Source organism: Lotus japonicus, chromosome 6, assembly GCF_012489685.1.
Source record: "Lotus japonicus ecotype B-129 chromosome 6, LjGifu_v1.2".
Taxonomy (NCBI): Eukaryota; Viridiplantae; Streptophyta; class Magnoliopsida; order Fabales; family Fabaceae; genus Lotus; species Lotus japonicus.
In genome coordinates this window covers 13,055,933-13,073,827 of record NC_080046.1, presented here as the reverse complement: position 1 = coordinate 13,073,827, position 17,895 = coordinate 13,055,933, and the positions used below count along the sequence as shown (strand labels likewise).

Sequence of the window (17,895 nt, the reverse complement as noted above, 5' to 3'; positions counted from 1 at the left end):
TGAGGAAGACGAAGGGAGAACTCAGGAAGAAGAAAGCTGCAAGCTTTAGGTTGTGAAAAGCGTAAAGCTTACAAAAGAATGTCAATGGGGTATTTATAAGCAGAAATGCAAACGGAGCCCAAGCCGCATTACGCCTCAATTTATGAAATTTGGAGTCCAAGTGATATTTTATTAATTAAATCATGTCATTACCCAGATTTTTGACATAGACGAAATTATGGCCCTAAAAAGGCTATAACTGTCAGCTAGTGGAGAGTCATCAGACGTTATGGCCACTGATTGGACTTAAGGATCGAACGGTCAAGGGTGCAAAACATTTGAATTAATGAGATTGCACGGACGCGATCAAAAACGCTTGGTGTCTTCCAACTAAGGCAGTCGACAACCAACATTTTTGGGGGGCAACTGTTGAGCTAAAATCCTTAACACCACGATCCTCGACACCGGTGCCAGGAAGACGAGTTCTCGACAAAAAGGACTATGGTGAGACTTGAGGTTCGTTAGGTAACACTCCCACAAAGTCAAGGAAGTAAAAGAAAAATTCGACAAGTCGATAAACTCGGCTAAGGAAGCAGTTACCGAGTGATGGGCAATTACAAGCACGTGTGTGTACCCACGATGCCACGAATGGCAACGGTTACCCACGATCCAAGACCACCCACGTGGCAATTAAGTCACGTGCTCAGAATCTCCGGCTGAACGTGGGGTGAGGCGCCAAAATTCAAACCCACTAAGCCCTTACACATTGAAGAAAAACCGCCAAGTACGTGGAGAAAAGGAGAGCACTATAAATAGAAGAAGCAGCATCAGAAAAGGGGTTCCCAACTCAAACTCTGAAAATTCACCAAAAAGCTCTAAATGTCCGCATCAATGAGACTCAAGGAGCAAGGCGTGATGATGGAGGAGTACGTTGCAGAACCAGCACCTTAGTTTTCTTATATTAAGCTTGTTAATTTCCAGTTTCTTTATGCAGTTCCCTGTCGAAATTTACATTTCCTGTATCTGTCGTGTTATTTTAATTTATGTGACTTCTTTGTAGTTGACCCGTGCTTAATGAAACCCAGTTCTATTTGAATCGTTCGTTGTTGTCGAAAAACACTCACGCACACACAACACTTTGGCAAAGCGTTTTCTCAAAAGGACCCTGAATCTAAACTTCCTTTAGTCAAACTAAAAGGATATTTGTTTACCAAAAATCAGTGTAAACAATACCCTGTCTCACTAGTTCCCAGCTTAGCTTCATCGACTGCAAAATTTGTGTATCTGCTGTGCAAATCATTTTCGTCTAATGAGAAGGAGAATATATACACAGTGATAGGTAGGTAACCAGTTTTGACTTTGGCCTAATTATAAGCCATTTCATTGGTCTTGTGTAACTACCAAAAGCAGGAATTATCAAGGAATAAAGCACGCCTCAGCCCTTATGAAAATGTGAAGTGTGGGGTTAAAGGAGGGAGAAAGGTGCAAAAACGACTATTCCACTTCCATTTCTTTGCGGCGTGACTTGTGATTGGCATGCTACCCACTACTCAATAATGAGCATGCGCTCTACAAATTTAATTTATGTGTTGCGTGGAAATTTGGAAAGGAAGGATTTGGAAAAGAGTACTACTTGGATGTCCCAATGTAAATGTCATAATGGTTCTTTTTTACTGATTGGTGTTTCAGGCAGATTATTGTTTTGGGCATTATTTTAATATTTTAAAATATTTAAAATTTTAGAAAATCAATACATCTTTTACTAATTTTTTCATTTATACTTTCATTTAATAAACTTCCTCCCATTTATCATATTTTATATTAACCAACTACAATTCTAATCTATCAATAAAATTATTCTCGATATCTCAGATATTTGCCCGTTATGTGGCTTTAAGTCTGAGATGATATTCCATGTTTTATTTGCGTGTGCATAAGAAGTCAGACAAATGTGGGGCATCTCAACTCTCAATTTGAGTCCCTTCTCAGTCGGGTGAATCTTTCTCCTCATGGTTACTCTCGTTGTTGAGCTTCGACGACCCGCGGGCTATAAGTTTAGTGGCGGCAATGATTTGGGCCATTTGGACGAGGCCTAACACGAAGATGTTCAATAGTTACCTCTATCCAACAAACATTGAGTATGGCAATGTTTATGTGTGTTGAACCGGATCAGGACTTAAACTTCAGCTATAAGCTTTTAGTTTTTAACAAACTTATCAGTTAGGTATGTCAAATATAGTCTTAGGTAACGTTTGGCCCAGCTTTTTTGTAGCTTTAAATTTACTTTTAAGTTTAAGCTCACAATAAGAGCTTTAAAAAAAAGACAGAAGTTGTTTGTCCGTTTTCATTTTTTAATAGCTTAAAAGCTACTTTTAAGTTCAAAACTGTTTGGTAAAATATTTGTAAAAGTTTTAATTTGTTTTAAACTTTGTCATGTTCTTGGGAAATTAGGGCTTCAATTCTTCATCTGGGGTGATTGATTTGGGTCATTTTTCCATGAGAATAAAGTTGTAGAAGGTGCGGTTGTATTCTGAATAATAAAAATTCCAGCTTTATTTCTGGATATGTTACAATTATTTGGAAACCTTTTGGATTTGCCCTTGTCCTGAATTTGCAACATCTTATCGTTTCACGACTAATTGGATGAGACATCGTCAGGTTTGGAAATCTCATTGGATTTAAGTGGATTGTTCAATGAAGGTTGGAATTTTACCTGTTGGAACCCCTTTTTGCACAATTAGGTGCTCATAAAAAAACTGCACCTACACCTGAACCAATAAGGAGAATTAGGGGTGGAAATAGGTCAGGCGGCTCGTCAGGGGCCTATGGCTTGGCTCGTTAGAGGCTCGGCTCGGCTCGTTTATTAAAAAAGTCAGACTTAGGCTTTTTTAAAAGCTTGTTTAACTGAAAAGGTCAGACCCAAACTATTAAAAAAGCCTATTTGGCCTAACAATGATACAGGTTTTTTTATTTGAAAAGAAAGTGCAATGATATATAAAAAGCTTATTAGCCCGCCAACCTAATGACTTTCTTTTGATAAAATTGTCTGTTAAATAGGCTTTTAAGCAGGCTTATAGGTCAGGCTAGGCCTTAGAAAATGTCAGGCCAAGCCATAAAATTTATCCTATTGATAGGCCACAGGCCAGGCTTGGCCCATGAAAAGATAATGCAGGCCAGGCCTAGGCCATGCAAAGCTTGGCTCGGCTCGACCCTATTTCCACCCCTAAGGAGAATAGAACGTAAGGGAAGAAGAAGAAAAAACATGAAGAAAAAAAACGTGATGAGACCAGCAAGGAGAAGAGGAAAAGAAAAGGAGGAACGTACCAGAAGAGAATCGATGGAGGTTAAGAAGTGGAACGAATGACACATTAGAGTTGACACTCTCAACATCTTATTAGAAAAAAGCTCCCTCATTTAACTTTTTTCTTAAAAATTACTTTTTTATATTTTCTTTGTAAAAAATAAGTAACTTATTTTATAAGATCTTGTTAAAAATTATGTTTGGCATAACTTTACCTTAAAAGTAACTTAAAAGTGAAAAAAAAAACCTGGATCAAACACTACCTTAGAGCATCTTCAATGGTAGGAACTTATTTTGGGACTTAACTCAATTTTTGTGAATCCAAATTGCCACATAAGATTTAAGACACCCATAAGGTCTTCATGCACATTTCACTCTAGTGGTTGAGATCTTATTTTACTTTTGACTGGACCCACAGTGCCCAATATATTTATATTATTTATTTCCCTCCCTAATTTTCACTTTGGTTATGGTATTGAAGAAGAGAAAAAAAATATTATTTTATTTAAGATCTCACATTTGAGAGTACCTGAGCTAAGGCACGGATCTTAACTTTTGCTAAGATCCCATGCCATGTAGGATAGCTCCAATGGTGAGATCTAATAAGATCTGGATCTTATTTTAAGATCCCAAAATAAGAACTCCATTGGAGATGCTCTTAGTCTCATCACCAACACTACAAGTCTACAACTACTACTAGGCCCCGTTTGGATAAACAGCTTAATTAAGAGCTTATGGTCATAAGCGCTTATGACATAAGCGCTTATTCATAAGCTATTTTTTAAAAATTTATTGAAATAAATTAAAAATAAGTTGTGTATAAGCATAAGCTGTTTTTCATAAGCTATCCTGAGTAGCTTATGAAAATAAGCTGAAAATAGCTTATGGCAGACCATAAGCTGTTTGCATAAGCTCTCCCAAACACTGGCATAAAAGCTTATGCTGTCAGATAAGCTCAAATAAGCTCTTCCAAACTGGGCCCTATTTTATTTTCATGAGATAAAAAACAAAAAAGATATGTTGTATTTATTGGAGCAATTGTATTCACCTACTTGTCGAAGTAATGATTCCACAAAACTCTCGTGATTGATTGTAGTCTAGGAACATGTGCATCAATGATTGCTTAAGAATATCACTTAAATACTCATTAGGGCTTTGTTTTCAGAATGTAAAAATAAATAAAAAATAAATATATATTTTTCTTCGAGTTTAATGGAGGTGCAACAGGGGAAACATGCTATGTTTCTTTTGGTGCTTGCTATGATATCTCAACACTTAGTTGGGATATGATACAAGATGTGACGTAGATCAATAACATTTAAGTGAGTGTTTCTTCTTTTTATCATATATGTTTTGAAATGAATAAAAAATTCAAATATACTGTCTGATGTCCTGTTTACGGTGATTTTTGGTAAACAAACAAAATCCAAAAGCAATTTAAGGACCGGATTCGGAGTCCTTTCTGGGTTCTTTAGTGAAGACGTTTTAAATGTCAAAGTTGGGTTTTTGTGAAGAACGGTATGAACAAAAGGGAAAAAAGAGTAGAGGATCGAAAGAAAAAAGAGGAACAAAAAGTAAAAGGAAATTAAAATGGCAAAGGAAATAAAATTGCATTGAAAATTAAAGGTGAGAATCACAGCACACTCTTAGTCTCTTTGTAGCCATATGTCACATGAGACTTGGAGGCATCCATGGAGAGTTTTGAGTAGTTGTGTGAGTCTGCTTAATTTTACAATCAGAACTAGTATTTATAGACTAAGTTTCTGATAACTAACATTGCCACCTAATAAACATGTGTTTATTTAAAATAAACTACCCAGACCACTAAGTAATAAGCTCCACTTAGACCACTACTAACTTCCACTAACTTGTGCTTCTTCCGGTGACTTGGCAAATGGTAGTGTAATTCCAAATTTTCAACTGTGTGAACGTGGCCCCTGAAATATGGAAACCTCCTTGCTACGTGGGTGTGAATGTGGCACATGTCTTAAACTATGGTAACCTCCTTGCTACGTGGAACCATATGGATTGAATCATGGTTGATTACCACTTAGACTACTTCAAAGCTCTTGGCCATTTAACATAATATTTAAGCCATTTTACTTTTGAATTCTAGCATATAATCTCGACATCAGCCCAGTTCCATATTTCGACTAAGCATGGTACATGGCTGTCTTTGGCTTATTAGTCGAAATCATCCATCATATTTTGTGGTTCATTGCCTTGCTAATTTGGATATAATTTCAACCAAGTGAGGCTTTAATATTTCGACAAACATATGTAGTCGATAATAATTTGGCAACATGATAAAAATTCTACTAAACCATACCACGCATCCATGTACACCATATCTTAATTATCAATTTCCAAACTAGGAAATTTTGGTGTTAACATGTCCGTTACCTATTGGTACACGTCAAATCGCGCAAGTCATGTACCATACAATGAAGGTATGGTAGAATTCACCGTTTCTTTTTGCCCAATTTTTTTTTAATTAAATAAAATAATTTTTAAAATTACTCGGTAAACAAGATCATTTTATGATGTGAAAAAAAAACATTTCTATTGAATTGGTTATCATGACTTGTGAGTATACTTTTCAAATTTTTTTATTCTAATACTTATCGGACCAATATATATGTGGCATCCAATTGTGTTTCGCTTTTACTGACTCACACATTACCCAATTAACAATTTCAATCATTAATTAACCTAGTTTAACCTTGATCAATTCCCGAATAACACAAATGTGATTATATGCACAAAATTCAGAACTGAAAAGGCTAAGAATGACCTCACCCTCCTCCATTTTATCTCAATCAAGGAAAACTTCATGATCTTCATCGATCTGATCGCCATTGTTGGGGATGGAAAACTTGGGTTCTAATCAACATTGTGACACCTGAGCCCGACGAGGGTGGATAGTGAACGACGGTTCGATGAGAGGCGAATAAGGAACTACTCATAGCTAGACTTCTAGGTGAAGAGACACATGGATGAACTGTTTCTGCACTCGAATAAGAGGTATTCCGAGAATGTATATATTGATAGAATAGAATATTCTTGTATTTATTCTCATGTAATTATGCTTATAATTAGGGTTTAGATTTTATTATTAGTCAACGGTGTATTCATATAAATATGGTGTTTATCCATCAATATTATTCACGGAATTGATTTCCTCCATGGTATCATTGAGCAAGTTCAGACCCTCTTTTCTGACCTAATTTATTTTTCCTTTACTTTTTCATATTATTTTTACATTCCTCTTCCTTATACACCAGCCGCCGCCGCCGCCTAAGCACTATCTTGTGCAACCGCCACCGCCGCCCAAGCCCCGCTGCGCCTCCCGTCGCGCCGCCGGCCACGCAACAGCCATCGCACCCTTCCAGTAGCGTCGTCGCTGCCTTTCGCGTGCTAAGTCCTACCCGCGCGTGTTCGTTCCAAACAAACCCACACTCGCGCATCCTTCCTCAACCGCAGCTCCTCCGACCGCTGTCCACAACCGCCGCCTGCTGCGCCGACGCCAGATCTCCCCTCATCCTCGCTGATCGACGCTCGCGCTGCCCCTTGCTGCGCTCCTACCCGCGTTTGGCTTCAACAATCCAGACCTGACCCGTTTTCTAATTTCAGCCAACCCAGGCCTGCCTGGTTCGCTAGTGAACCCAACTAGCGATTCAACCGAACTGGTTCACAACAACAACAAAAAAAAACAAAAAAAAAATTCTTTTTATTGCAGGTTTTATGGCTGAATCTGCTTCTATCAATGGTTCTCCAACCGGTGACACTACTATGGTTCCCATGCCCATGGAGTCGTCGTCCTCCTGTGCCTAGTCGGATTTTCATCCGGCCCTTCCTGTCTCCAATATCAAAAACAACATTCCTTTCAAACTCGAGATAGACAATGATCATTATGCTATGTGGGCTTAATTGTTTGAAACCCATGCTCACGCCACTCAGGTGCTTCACCACATCATTCCTCAAGCTGTCATGGAGCCTCCTACGCGCACTGATGCTTCCTATGCCCGATGGGCCACTCTTGACTCTACTGTCAAACAGTGGATTTATTCCACCACCTCCTTTGACCTTCTCGCCACTGTTATGGAGAAAAGTTCTACTGTTATGGCTACTTGGAACCGTATAGCTTCTATGTTTGAGGACAATCAGAACTCTTGTGCTGTCGCTCTCGACCAAGATTTCATCTCAACTCGCTTGGATGATTTTCCTAGTGTTTCGAACTATTGTCAGCGTCTGAAACATATCTCTGAGCAGTTGAGCAATGTTGGTGCCCCATTCAGTGACCATCGCCTTGTTCTTCAGTTGGTCTCTGGTCTCACTGAGCCTTTCCGTGGTGATGCCACCCTGATTCGTCAGAGCGAGCCTTTACCTCCTTTCCTCAAGGTCTGCTCCATGCTGATTCTCGAGGAATCTGGTCTCGCCAAGATGTCGGGCCCTGCCTCTCAGACTGCTCTGCACACCTCTGCTTCTCATCCACGGGACTCCGATGACTCTTCTCAGCAGCGCACCTCCAACCACCGTTCTGGGTCTGGTCAAAATCGCAATTATCAGGGTAGTTTTGGTAAACCTAAAAAGAAAAGTGGCTCCCGCTATACTGGTTCATCTGGCTCCTCTGCAGCACCACCATGGCGCCCACCTCCGCAAGCATCCTGGAATCCCTAGGGTTGGGTTCCTCCTCCTGGTTGGGCTCCTCCCCCTTGGGGAATGCCTCCCTGTCCTTACCCCACATCTCAATGGTCGCATCCCATGGGTCCTCCGCAGCAACCTAGCGTTGTAGGTCAGCGTCCTCATACCTACACCGCTACTACTTCACCCGCACCCACTGATATCGCTGCTGCCATGCACACCATGTCTTTGACTCCTCCAGACACCACGAGGTACATGGACACTAGTGCCTCATCCCATACTACGACATCTCAAGGTACTCTTACGTCTTATTCTAATTTAATTTATTTAAATCAGAAACTGATAGTTGGTAGTGGTCAGGGCATTCCAATTCAGGGTTCGGGACACACTTTTATTCCTACCCCTCACAAACCTTTAGCACTCAATCATGTCTTGCACACTCAGTGAATTATTAAAAACTTAATTTCTGTGCGACAGCTCACTACTGACAATAATGTTTCTGTTTCTTTTGATCCATTTGGATTCTCGGTGTCGGACTTTCAGACGGGGATGCCTTTCCTGAGATGTAACAACCTTGGCGACCTCTACCCAGTCACCCGTTCCTCTCCCTTTGTTGGTCTTGCTTCTGGTGTCTGGCACAATCGTCTTGGTCATCCTGCTTCCTCAGCTTTAAATCACCTTAGGAATAATAAACTTATATTTTGTGAACCTTCGAGTTCTAGTTCTGTCTGTGATTCTTGTGTTTTAGGCAAACATGTTCAGTTGCCTTTTAGTTCCTCTAAAATTATTACATTGAGGCCATTTAATACTATGCATAGTGACTTATGGACGTCTCCTATTTTAAGCACTGCTGGTCATCGTTATTACGTTTTGTTTTTGGATGATCACACTGATTTTTTATGGACGTTTCCAATTGGTCAGTAATCTCAAGTTTTTGAAATATTTACTACTCTTGCTACACTTATTAAAACTCAATTTTCAGCAAATATCAAATGTCTCCAATGTTTCAATGGACGTGAATATGACAATGCCTCTTTCCACCGATATTGTAATGCTAATGGTCTCATTTTTCGCTTCTCTTGCCCTCACAGTTCTTCTCAAAACGGCAAAACAGAACGTAAAATCCGCACCATTAACAATATGATCCGCACTCTACTAGCGCAGTCGTCTGTTCCTCCTTCATTTTGGCATCATGCCCTTCAAATGGCAACATACCTTCTGAACATTCTGCCCCGCAAGACTCTTCAGAATGATTCTACTACTCAGTTGTTGTATCATCGTGACCCTTCATACTCCCACTTACGTGTCTTTGGTTGTTTATGTTTTCCTCTCTTTCCTTCCGCTACAATTAACAAATTACAACCACGATCGACTCCGTGTGTATTTCTGGGGTATCCGATAAACCATAGAGGTTATAAATGTTATGATTTGTCAAACAGAAAACCCGATTCCCCTTTGCCGACCTGTCCTTGACCCCTGCCCCTTCGTATGAGTGTTTCACCGAGGACCTCCCTCCTTAATTTCTCCACCATTGGCAAACTGTGTCCTCCCGACCACCTGACCCTCTGGTTCCGCCGTCGAGTCCCACTGACTCTTCACCTTCCTTATCGGCTCCCGTCTCCCCTCCTGCTTCTCCCTCGCCTTTGCCCTTGCCTCCGGTCCCACCTGCACCACCCGTACGGACGATAACTACCCGTAGCATGCACGACATTTCCAAACCTAAAAAGCCTTTTAGCATTTCGGTCTCTATTGATGACCTGTCCATCTCACCCTTGCCTCGTAACCCAAAACAAGTCTTATCCAATCCCAATTGGAAGTCCGCTATGCAATCTGAATTTAATGCTTTTATTAGAAATAATATGTGGGAGTTGGTTCCCCGTCCTTGTGATGTTAATATTATTCGTTGTATGTGGATTTTTCGCCATAAAAAGCAGTCTAATGGTTTGTTTGAGCGTTATAAGGCTCGTCTTGTAGGTAATGACAGGTCTCAGATTGCAGGTGTGGATTGTGACGAGACTTTCAGCCCCGTGGTGAAACCAGCTACCATACGGACAGTTCTCAACATTACTCTCTCCAGATCCTGGCCCATTCATCAGTTGGATTCCATAATGCCTTTCTGCATGGTGATCTCCATGAGACTATCTACATGCATCATCCATTGGGTTTCCGCGACTCTCAGCACCCGGACTATGTCTGTCGTCTGAAGAAGTCTCTTTGTGGTCTGAAACAAGTGCCTCGTGCTTGGTATCAGCGGTTTGCTGACTATGTTTCCTCTATTGGCTTCCACCACAACAGTTCAGATCATTCCCTTTTTATCTTCCGGCGGGGTACTGACATTGCCTATATTCTGCTATATGTTGATGACATTATCCTCATTACTTCCTCTCATAATCTCCGCAAATCCTTTCTGGCACTTCTTTTATCCGAATTTGATATGAAGGATCTGGGTCCTCTATGTTATTTCCTAGGCATCGCTGTCACTCGGCATGCCGATGACCTTTTCCTCAGTCAAAGCACCTATGCTAGTGAGATCATTGCCCGCGCCGGCATGGCGTCGTGCAACCCTTCTGCTACTCCGGTTGACACCAAGCAGAAGCTCAGTTCTTCTTCCAGGACTCCTTTTGAGGATGCCACTTTGTATCGGAGTCTTGCTGGTGCCTTACAGTACCTCACCTTCATTCGTCCTGACATTTCCTATGCTGTTCGGCATGTGTGTTTACACAGACATGCTCCCCACACCGACCATATGCTTGCTCTCAAGCGTGTCTTACACTATATTCGTGGCACTCTGACTGGGGGGGATGTCCTGACACCAGACGCTCTACTTCTGGCTATAGTGTTTTCCTCGGTGACAATCTTATTTCTTGGTCATCTAAGTGGCAACCCACCCTATCTCGCTCTAGTGATGAAGCTGAATACCAGGGTGTTGCTAATGTTGTCTCCGAGTCTTGTTGGATCCGTAATTTACATATGGAGCTTCACTTTCCTTTATCTCAAGCAACATTGGTTCACTATGACAATGTTAGTGCCATCTACCTCTCTGGAAATCCAGTGCACCATCATCTTACAAAACATATAGAGATGGATATCCACTTTGTTCGGGAAAAGGTCGCGCGTGGCCAGACTCGCGTCCTTCATGTTCCTTCCCGTCATCAGATTGCGGACATATTTACCAAGGGCCTTCCTCGGGTCCTCTTTGATGATTTTCGTTCCAGTCTCAGCGTCGGTGAACCTCCCGCTTCGACTGCGGGGGTGTGATAGAATAGAAAATTCTTGTATTTATTCTTATGTAATTATGCCTATAATTAGGGTTTAGATTTTATTATTAGTCAACAGTGTTTTTGTATAAATAGGGTGTTTACCCATCAATATTATTCACGAAATTGATTTCCTTCATATATATATATGAGACTATACATTTGCGGAGAGCATATGGTGTGTTAGGGATTTCAAGCAAGGTGGCCTTGGTGAAGAGGAGGGGCGATGGAGAGGTTTTGACTGTGGGAAGTGATGGAGGAGAAGGTGTGGTGGGGGGATTTAGGGGTTTTGACCAGGAAGCCATGGTGAAGAATGGTGATTGTGAATGATCCTCCTGCTGATTGACGTGGTTGTGGGTTGCGGGTTGCGGTGGGTGTGGCTGGGTTGGGGGTTGCTGTGGTGGTGGGGGTGAGGTATTGGTGTGTGGCTCTTGTGAGGGGATTGGTAGCCAGGAGAGGTTGTGTGTCATGTGGTGCTGGCTCTAGGGATGTGGTACGTAGCAGTTGTGGGTTTGCTGTTAATTAATCCTGGTTGTATGGAGGTCGCAGATCTGGGCTTCATCTTCCGGTAGTTCGCTGGGTTGGTTTTTAAATTGTGGAGAGGGCTTGAGATTTTGTTGAAGAAGAAGGATGATGAAAAGATGAAGAATGATGAATCTGGTTTGAAAATAATTAAGAATGAAGATGATTAAGTATCATGAAGGTTGGATAAAAAATTTGTTTTTTTTATTTACGAAGATTTTTTTTACGGAGATTAAAAAAGATGATTGAAAAAGTTTTTATTTTTTATTTATGCTTTAATATATGAGTTGGATTTAAAAAATTAAGTTTTATAATTTTTCAATTTAAAAAAAATAAAAATGTCACGTGCAATTGCTGAGTAGGATAAAATTGAAGTCTGACAGCCTTTGTCCTTAATTGAATTAAAAAAAATTCTAGGGACCCAATTTGATGCCAAAATTTTACAGGGATCGGGACTGATTCCCTTTACAATTCCAGGGACCAATTGATCATTCAAGCCAAAAAAATAGTGCAGTAAAAGCATTAGTGTAGAGAAGCAACGAATATTAACGTGGGACATCTCTAGCAGTGTGCTTAGGGGTGGCGCACAACATAAGTTACAAGTGTTCAGCGCGTTAATAACGTGGCTACGTAATGTGTAGGTAATGCAATTAGAAAGTGCTTTACTATCGCACTTTCTAACTGCATTAGCGAAATTATAATTAAGATTTCATGAAATTTGAAGTGATATAAATGGGTGTAGGGGCGATGACAATAACAATTCGCTAGTGAATAACACTTGACTTTTTCATATTTTTAAGGCTTAATACATCACAAGGCCCCTGAAATTGTAAAGGGAATCAGTTCTAGGGCCTGTAAAATTTTCGCATCAAATTAGGTCCCTAAGAAATTTTTTTAATTCAATTAAGGACAAAGTGTGTCTGATGCTGAAGTGACTTCAATTTTAGCCTACTCAGCTTTTCCACATGGCATTTGAAATTATTTTTTAATTGAAAAATTTTGGCTAAAAAGCACTTTTGGCCCCTGATGTTTTAAGTTTGTGCAAATTATGCCCCTACTCTATTTTTGTCGATGTTTCTACCTCTCATGTTTTCAAACAGTGCACCGTCTACCCCTTTGTCAGTCAGACACGTTAAAAAACTAATAGAATGAGCTGATTTGGCTTTTTTATTTATTTTTTGGACCTGCCACGTGGAAATTACAAGTGAAATTGAAAAAATGGGGCATGAGAGATTCAAACTCAAGACCTGTAAGTAGCAAAACATGCATTTAACCAGTTCAGTTACATACATAATTGATATATACATCAAGCAAATTTAATTTATATTATTTCTTTGATCATCATCAACTTCATATACTCCTCTTCATCTCTCAAATCCACTCAGGAACCTCTCCTGAGAGAGTCTGACTGACAGAGGGGTAGACAGTGCACTGTTTGAAAACATGAGGGGTAGAAACGTCGACAAAAATAGAGTAAGGGCAGAATTTGCACAAACTTAAAACATCAGGGGCAAAAAATGCTTTTTAGCCAAAAAATTTAAAACTTAATTTTTTAATTCCAAACCCTCTCAAATTAAACCCAAATCATCTTCATCAAAACCAAACTCATGTTAATTTTCATTAACCTAGCAAAACTCACCACTGTGTTCAACCCCAAACCAGAACAGGATTCTGAAGAAAAAAAAAACATATCTGGGATAGAACAAGGGGTGCTGAGGTTGAAGCGGTGGTGACACGATCCAATTTTTCAACAAAATATTTTTCCGCCTTCTTCAACCTCCTACCTAGCAAAATCCACCACCAGCCCCTCAACCTCTTACCCAGATTCGTCTTCTTTCTCTCATCCTGCCAGCAAACAACGCATCACCTCACCTAATCGAGCACCTTGGTGACGCTTTCTCCGTCGACCCTTTCTCTTCACCTCCGTCCAGTACCACCGAGCCGCCTAGGCACAACCATCCGTCTAAGATCTGAAGCTCGACGAAGAACTCGATGAAGTTGTACCCACCATAGATCACTGACTGGGTTGCAAGGGAAAATGAGGAGATCGAATGAAGCTATAGTCACTGAGCGTGAATGTGGACCCACACGATGTCGCTACCGGACTCGATGACCATGTACTGATATGTGGGAGGGATGCTAATTTCGATCCGGACAAAATACTCTTCGCTCCCTTTCACCATGCCCGACACCATGTCGTTAGAGTCGAAAGCAGCAGCCTCCGCCAGTTCCTCTGCATAGTTGTTGCTGCTGAGGCGGCGGAGGAGGAAAGTTTTTTGATATTGGTTGTTGTTCTTGGTGATGGAGGAGGAAGGAGAGCTTGGTTTCTTGTCTGGGTTCTGTAACACCCCGATTTCAGTGGCGTCACTTTAGTAACCAAAAATAAACTTAATGCGGAAAAACGTAAATATTTTTTTTTTCGTCGATAATAGAACCAAAACTGAAGGAAATAAAACTAGACGACGAAAGATAATAGAACTAATATACAATATAAATTACAGCCCCCGCTGTAAGTAGCTAACCACGTCACGAGTAAACCTCCAGTGACGGGAAGTGAGAAAAGTGTAACGCCCGTAGGCAATAAGTACAGACCAAAGAAAAAGGTAAGTGTCCGCAACACCATCCCTCAAAACTGAGAATAAGCTGGCCCATCGGCCTGAAACAAGACCTCCTAAGTTCAACCAACTCTATGTGATTCCCGTAAAGAAACCACACAAAAAGCTATAGGCGGGAAACTACCCTGTCCCCAAAGAAACAAATGATGTTCAGAGCTAAGACTCTACTCCTACACTAATCCCATCTCGAGGAGCTCACACCAGCACTAAAACCTACATGCTAGCATGATCGTCGTCCGAATTCGAAATCCAGAACGACCTAGTCTATGTACACCATCCGTCCTCCTCTCGCTACCGCGATGCGCCCCTGTTCCAGCATCTCAACCCTAGTTCCCCCCGAAGGGTGAACCGTCGTGAACCAGCCCGCCAAAGACATCTGACAAAGGGCGTAGTCCGCCAAAGCACACACAAAAGACGCGAGGGTCAACTCCAAAGAATTATGTAATTAATAGCACCGATAGATACAGATAATAGAATAGCCACTTAGGCTTATAGCTAGGGATAACATCCTAGGGTTGCATATTCCATAAAGAATGTAACGACAGTAATAACAAATAGCATGCATCAAATAGGATTATCAATTATCAATCACACTCAGCAACTAAGTCAGTATGCATGTTGCATGAAATGATATGACGGTTAACCCAGTTAACCAAATGCATTCCGGAAACGGATGGACATCAACGGATCAATCCTAGCACCAGCAACGGTGGGACCATTTCCGCCTGCGTGCCTCTTACTCCAACAACAACGGTAGTCAGATCAGCCGTAACCCGTAGGTCTGCCATTTCGGTCTGCTACAAGAGTCGTCTACAAACGCTCTTACACGGAAATCCGGGTCTTATGACCATTTTGGAATCCGACGAAGGTCCGGTAATCACGCCGTGTATTAACCTCCTATGTGTGCATGAATGCAATGTGATTAGCCAAACAACGTCTCCGACCTCACTCGACACGTCGCCACATGTTCTAGCTAACTTAATGTCTCTATAAAGAATACCCTAAGGTAAAAGTCGATTCTGCGACAAAATACAATAATCGTAAAAAGAGTGCAACCACTCACGATAACTCTTCGAGTCATCAATGCTCTCACGAAGTCTCACGCTTCAGTGGAGTCTCACACATTCACAAAGTCTCACGCTTCAGTGAAGTTTTATGCTTTCACGGGGTCTCACGCCCCAGTGAATTTACACACTTGCACGAAGTCTCACGCTTCAGTGAAGTTTCATGTTGTTCACGAGGTCTCACGCCTCAGTGAAGATCCATGCTTTCCACAAGGTCTCACGCCTCAGTGGAGTATCCCGCATTCACAAGGTCTCACGCCTCAGTGAAGCTTCATGCTGTTCACGAGGTCTCACGCCTCAGTGAAGATCCATGCTTTCCACAAGGTCTCACGCCTCAGTGGAGTATCCCGCATTTACAAGGACTCACGCCTCAGTGAAGCTTCTCGGCTCATCCCTTGGATGGCTAACAAACTGCTCAACGAGCGAAGGAGTATCAACATACTCAGAACTTACAATTCTCTCAACACTTGGATCCAACGACACTTCTCGTTTTCCAAAACTAAGATTTGCATCTTAAGCTTCCTTTCGAGTTTAATATCATTATTTGAAGATTTAGAGGTTGTTTCATGTCTTATGAGTTTTCTTTAGTAAATAATATCCTTTTAGTCTTATCGCAAATCCTATAAGTTCTCGGGATCTCCTAATCCCCAAATGACACTAGAGAATGTCTCGATCCATGAAACACCATAACAAGGCCCGAATCTCATTCGTCCTATCAAACTTTCTCAAAACTCTCAAAATAAAATCGGCATGACCTGCCCGCTATTCTCACTACTCAGAATCACAGATATCAGCGAAAGACATAATTACATCATCACAGTCAACAAACATGTCATATATCAATACATCTCAGAATAAACACGTAGCACTTAGCATATAAAGCATGCACCACACATCCTAGATTACCCACATAGCATATAGCATGTAAGTCAATCTCAAAAACAGTCAGTAGATGAAACATCTACATTGTCAGCCGAAGCCTCAGAAAACATTTTTCCAATCAAACACAAACAAGTGCATAAACAGTAAATCAATGTCGAAAGCATCGACCCTAAGCATTAACTAAAGATTCAGTGAGTAGCCCTCACCTGCAGATTCTCCAGGGTGATCTTCTAACTCCTCTTCACAAGCAAAGCCTTGCTCTTCAGGAAATTCCTCAAAAGCACCTTCTGAGCAAAACCACAGAAATCAATCAAAATCTATCGGAAACTAAGCTATCAATGCTCACTAAGGTTACCCGAAGTAATACATACTCCGAGGTACGATAATCTAGCGCGAAAGGACAAGTTTTTGAAAAAGAAATTTTCCTCCTCCCCCTCTATAGCTCTCGGCCACTATTCACAAATAGGTGGGTCGATTTTTCTTCGATCAAACTTGGTTCCTATGCTATCATTAGCCGTAACTAAGGGTATTCTAAACTCGGAAAAATTATCGGATCAAAAACTGTCGCAGGGGTATTTTGGTCAATATTTTTAGCTCAGAAATTCAAAACTGAAATTTTGAAAAGCAAATTGGATGGGGACGTCACCAACGACGTTTATGACAACTAATCCTATTAGCACTAAGCTAAGGCGATAGTTTTCAGCCCAAAGGACGAAGCTTTGCCCCAAAATGGGTATTTGATGCAAAAATTGATTCCGGCGGAATTTCGGCGACATTACGGAAAAACTAATCCGACAGAAGTGCTCTTGGGCACGTAGGGAAGATGTTTAGACAGAGAAATCAAGCTATTTGGACAATTTTCCAAAAACCTCAAAACTTTGAGCTCAGAAAAGTCTAGAGAAAAGCTATGGAAAAAGCGATCAGAGGTAAGGATTAGCGACTATACCTCGATACCTTCAAGCAGCAACTGTTGAATCAACGATCAAGCAAGAAATGAACAAAAGCTCTTCTTCCTCCTCTCTTGGTGAAGCTCGCGGATTTGGAGAGAAAATGGTGAAGTTTTGCCATTTTTTCTCCTTTTCTTGCTATATATAGAGGTTGGCAAAACGTGGTAAAATGAAAGTTTCGCGATTTTGATTTTTTCGGCTTCATTCTCCGTGAATTCTAAGATATGTTTTGGCGAAAGAATTCCAAAACTAAAATGAGGTCTCCTTGTATTTTTGGTAACTAATGCAAAGTCGGTGTAAAACTATTTTACCCGATAAGTTGCTTTTTGCATCGAATGTCGGAATAGAAAACTTCCTTCTGAAGAAAGATTGAAATCATCAAGAGAAATGGGTGTACGCGTGTAGAATCTTCATTTGAAGCTCTGAATAGAGAAAGTCTTCATTGTCGGTTGATTCTAGGGTTTTCGAACTATCAGGGATTTAGTTTCGGCAAACTTCCGATGATTGGAATCGGACGTTCGTAGATTCTAGAGTTTCGCCTCGAAACGCTTGTTATATATGGAAAAAGAGAAGTTCTACCATTTCTCTGAAGATTTTTGGAATTAGCTTCCATCGTGCCTTTAAGTGTAAACTAGCTATTTACTAGGGTTTCTGACCTAGGTTTAAGCGTATATCGATCGTGCT

At 40.9% G+C, this 17,895-nt stretch overlaps 1 protein-coding gene across 1 annotated transcript; it reads left to right on the top strand.

The window, feature by feature from the left end:
• The first annotated feature begins 7,270 nt into the window (after window positions 1–7,270).
• LOC130724930 (uncharacterized) lies at window positions 7,271–7,960 on the top strand. The gene has a single exon (XM_057576197.1). The coding sequence runs from the start codon at window positions 7,271–7,273 to the stop codon at window positions 7,958–7,960; it is 690 nt and encodes a 229-aa protein (XP_057432180.1).
• The last annotated feature ends 9,935 nt before the right edge of the window (window positions 7,961–17,895 follow it).

Bases quoted from the DNA above. Each gene is read 5' to 3' on its own strand.
- LOC130724930 (XM_057576197.1), top strand. From the start codon at position 7,271: ATGGAGCCTCCTACGCGCACTGATGCTTCCTATGCCCGATGGGCCACT.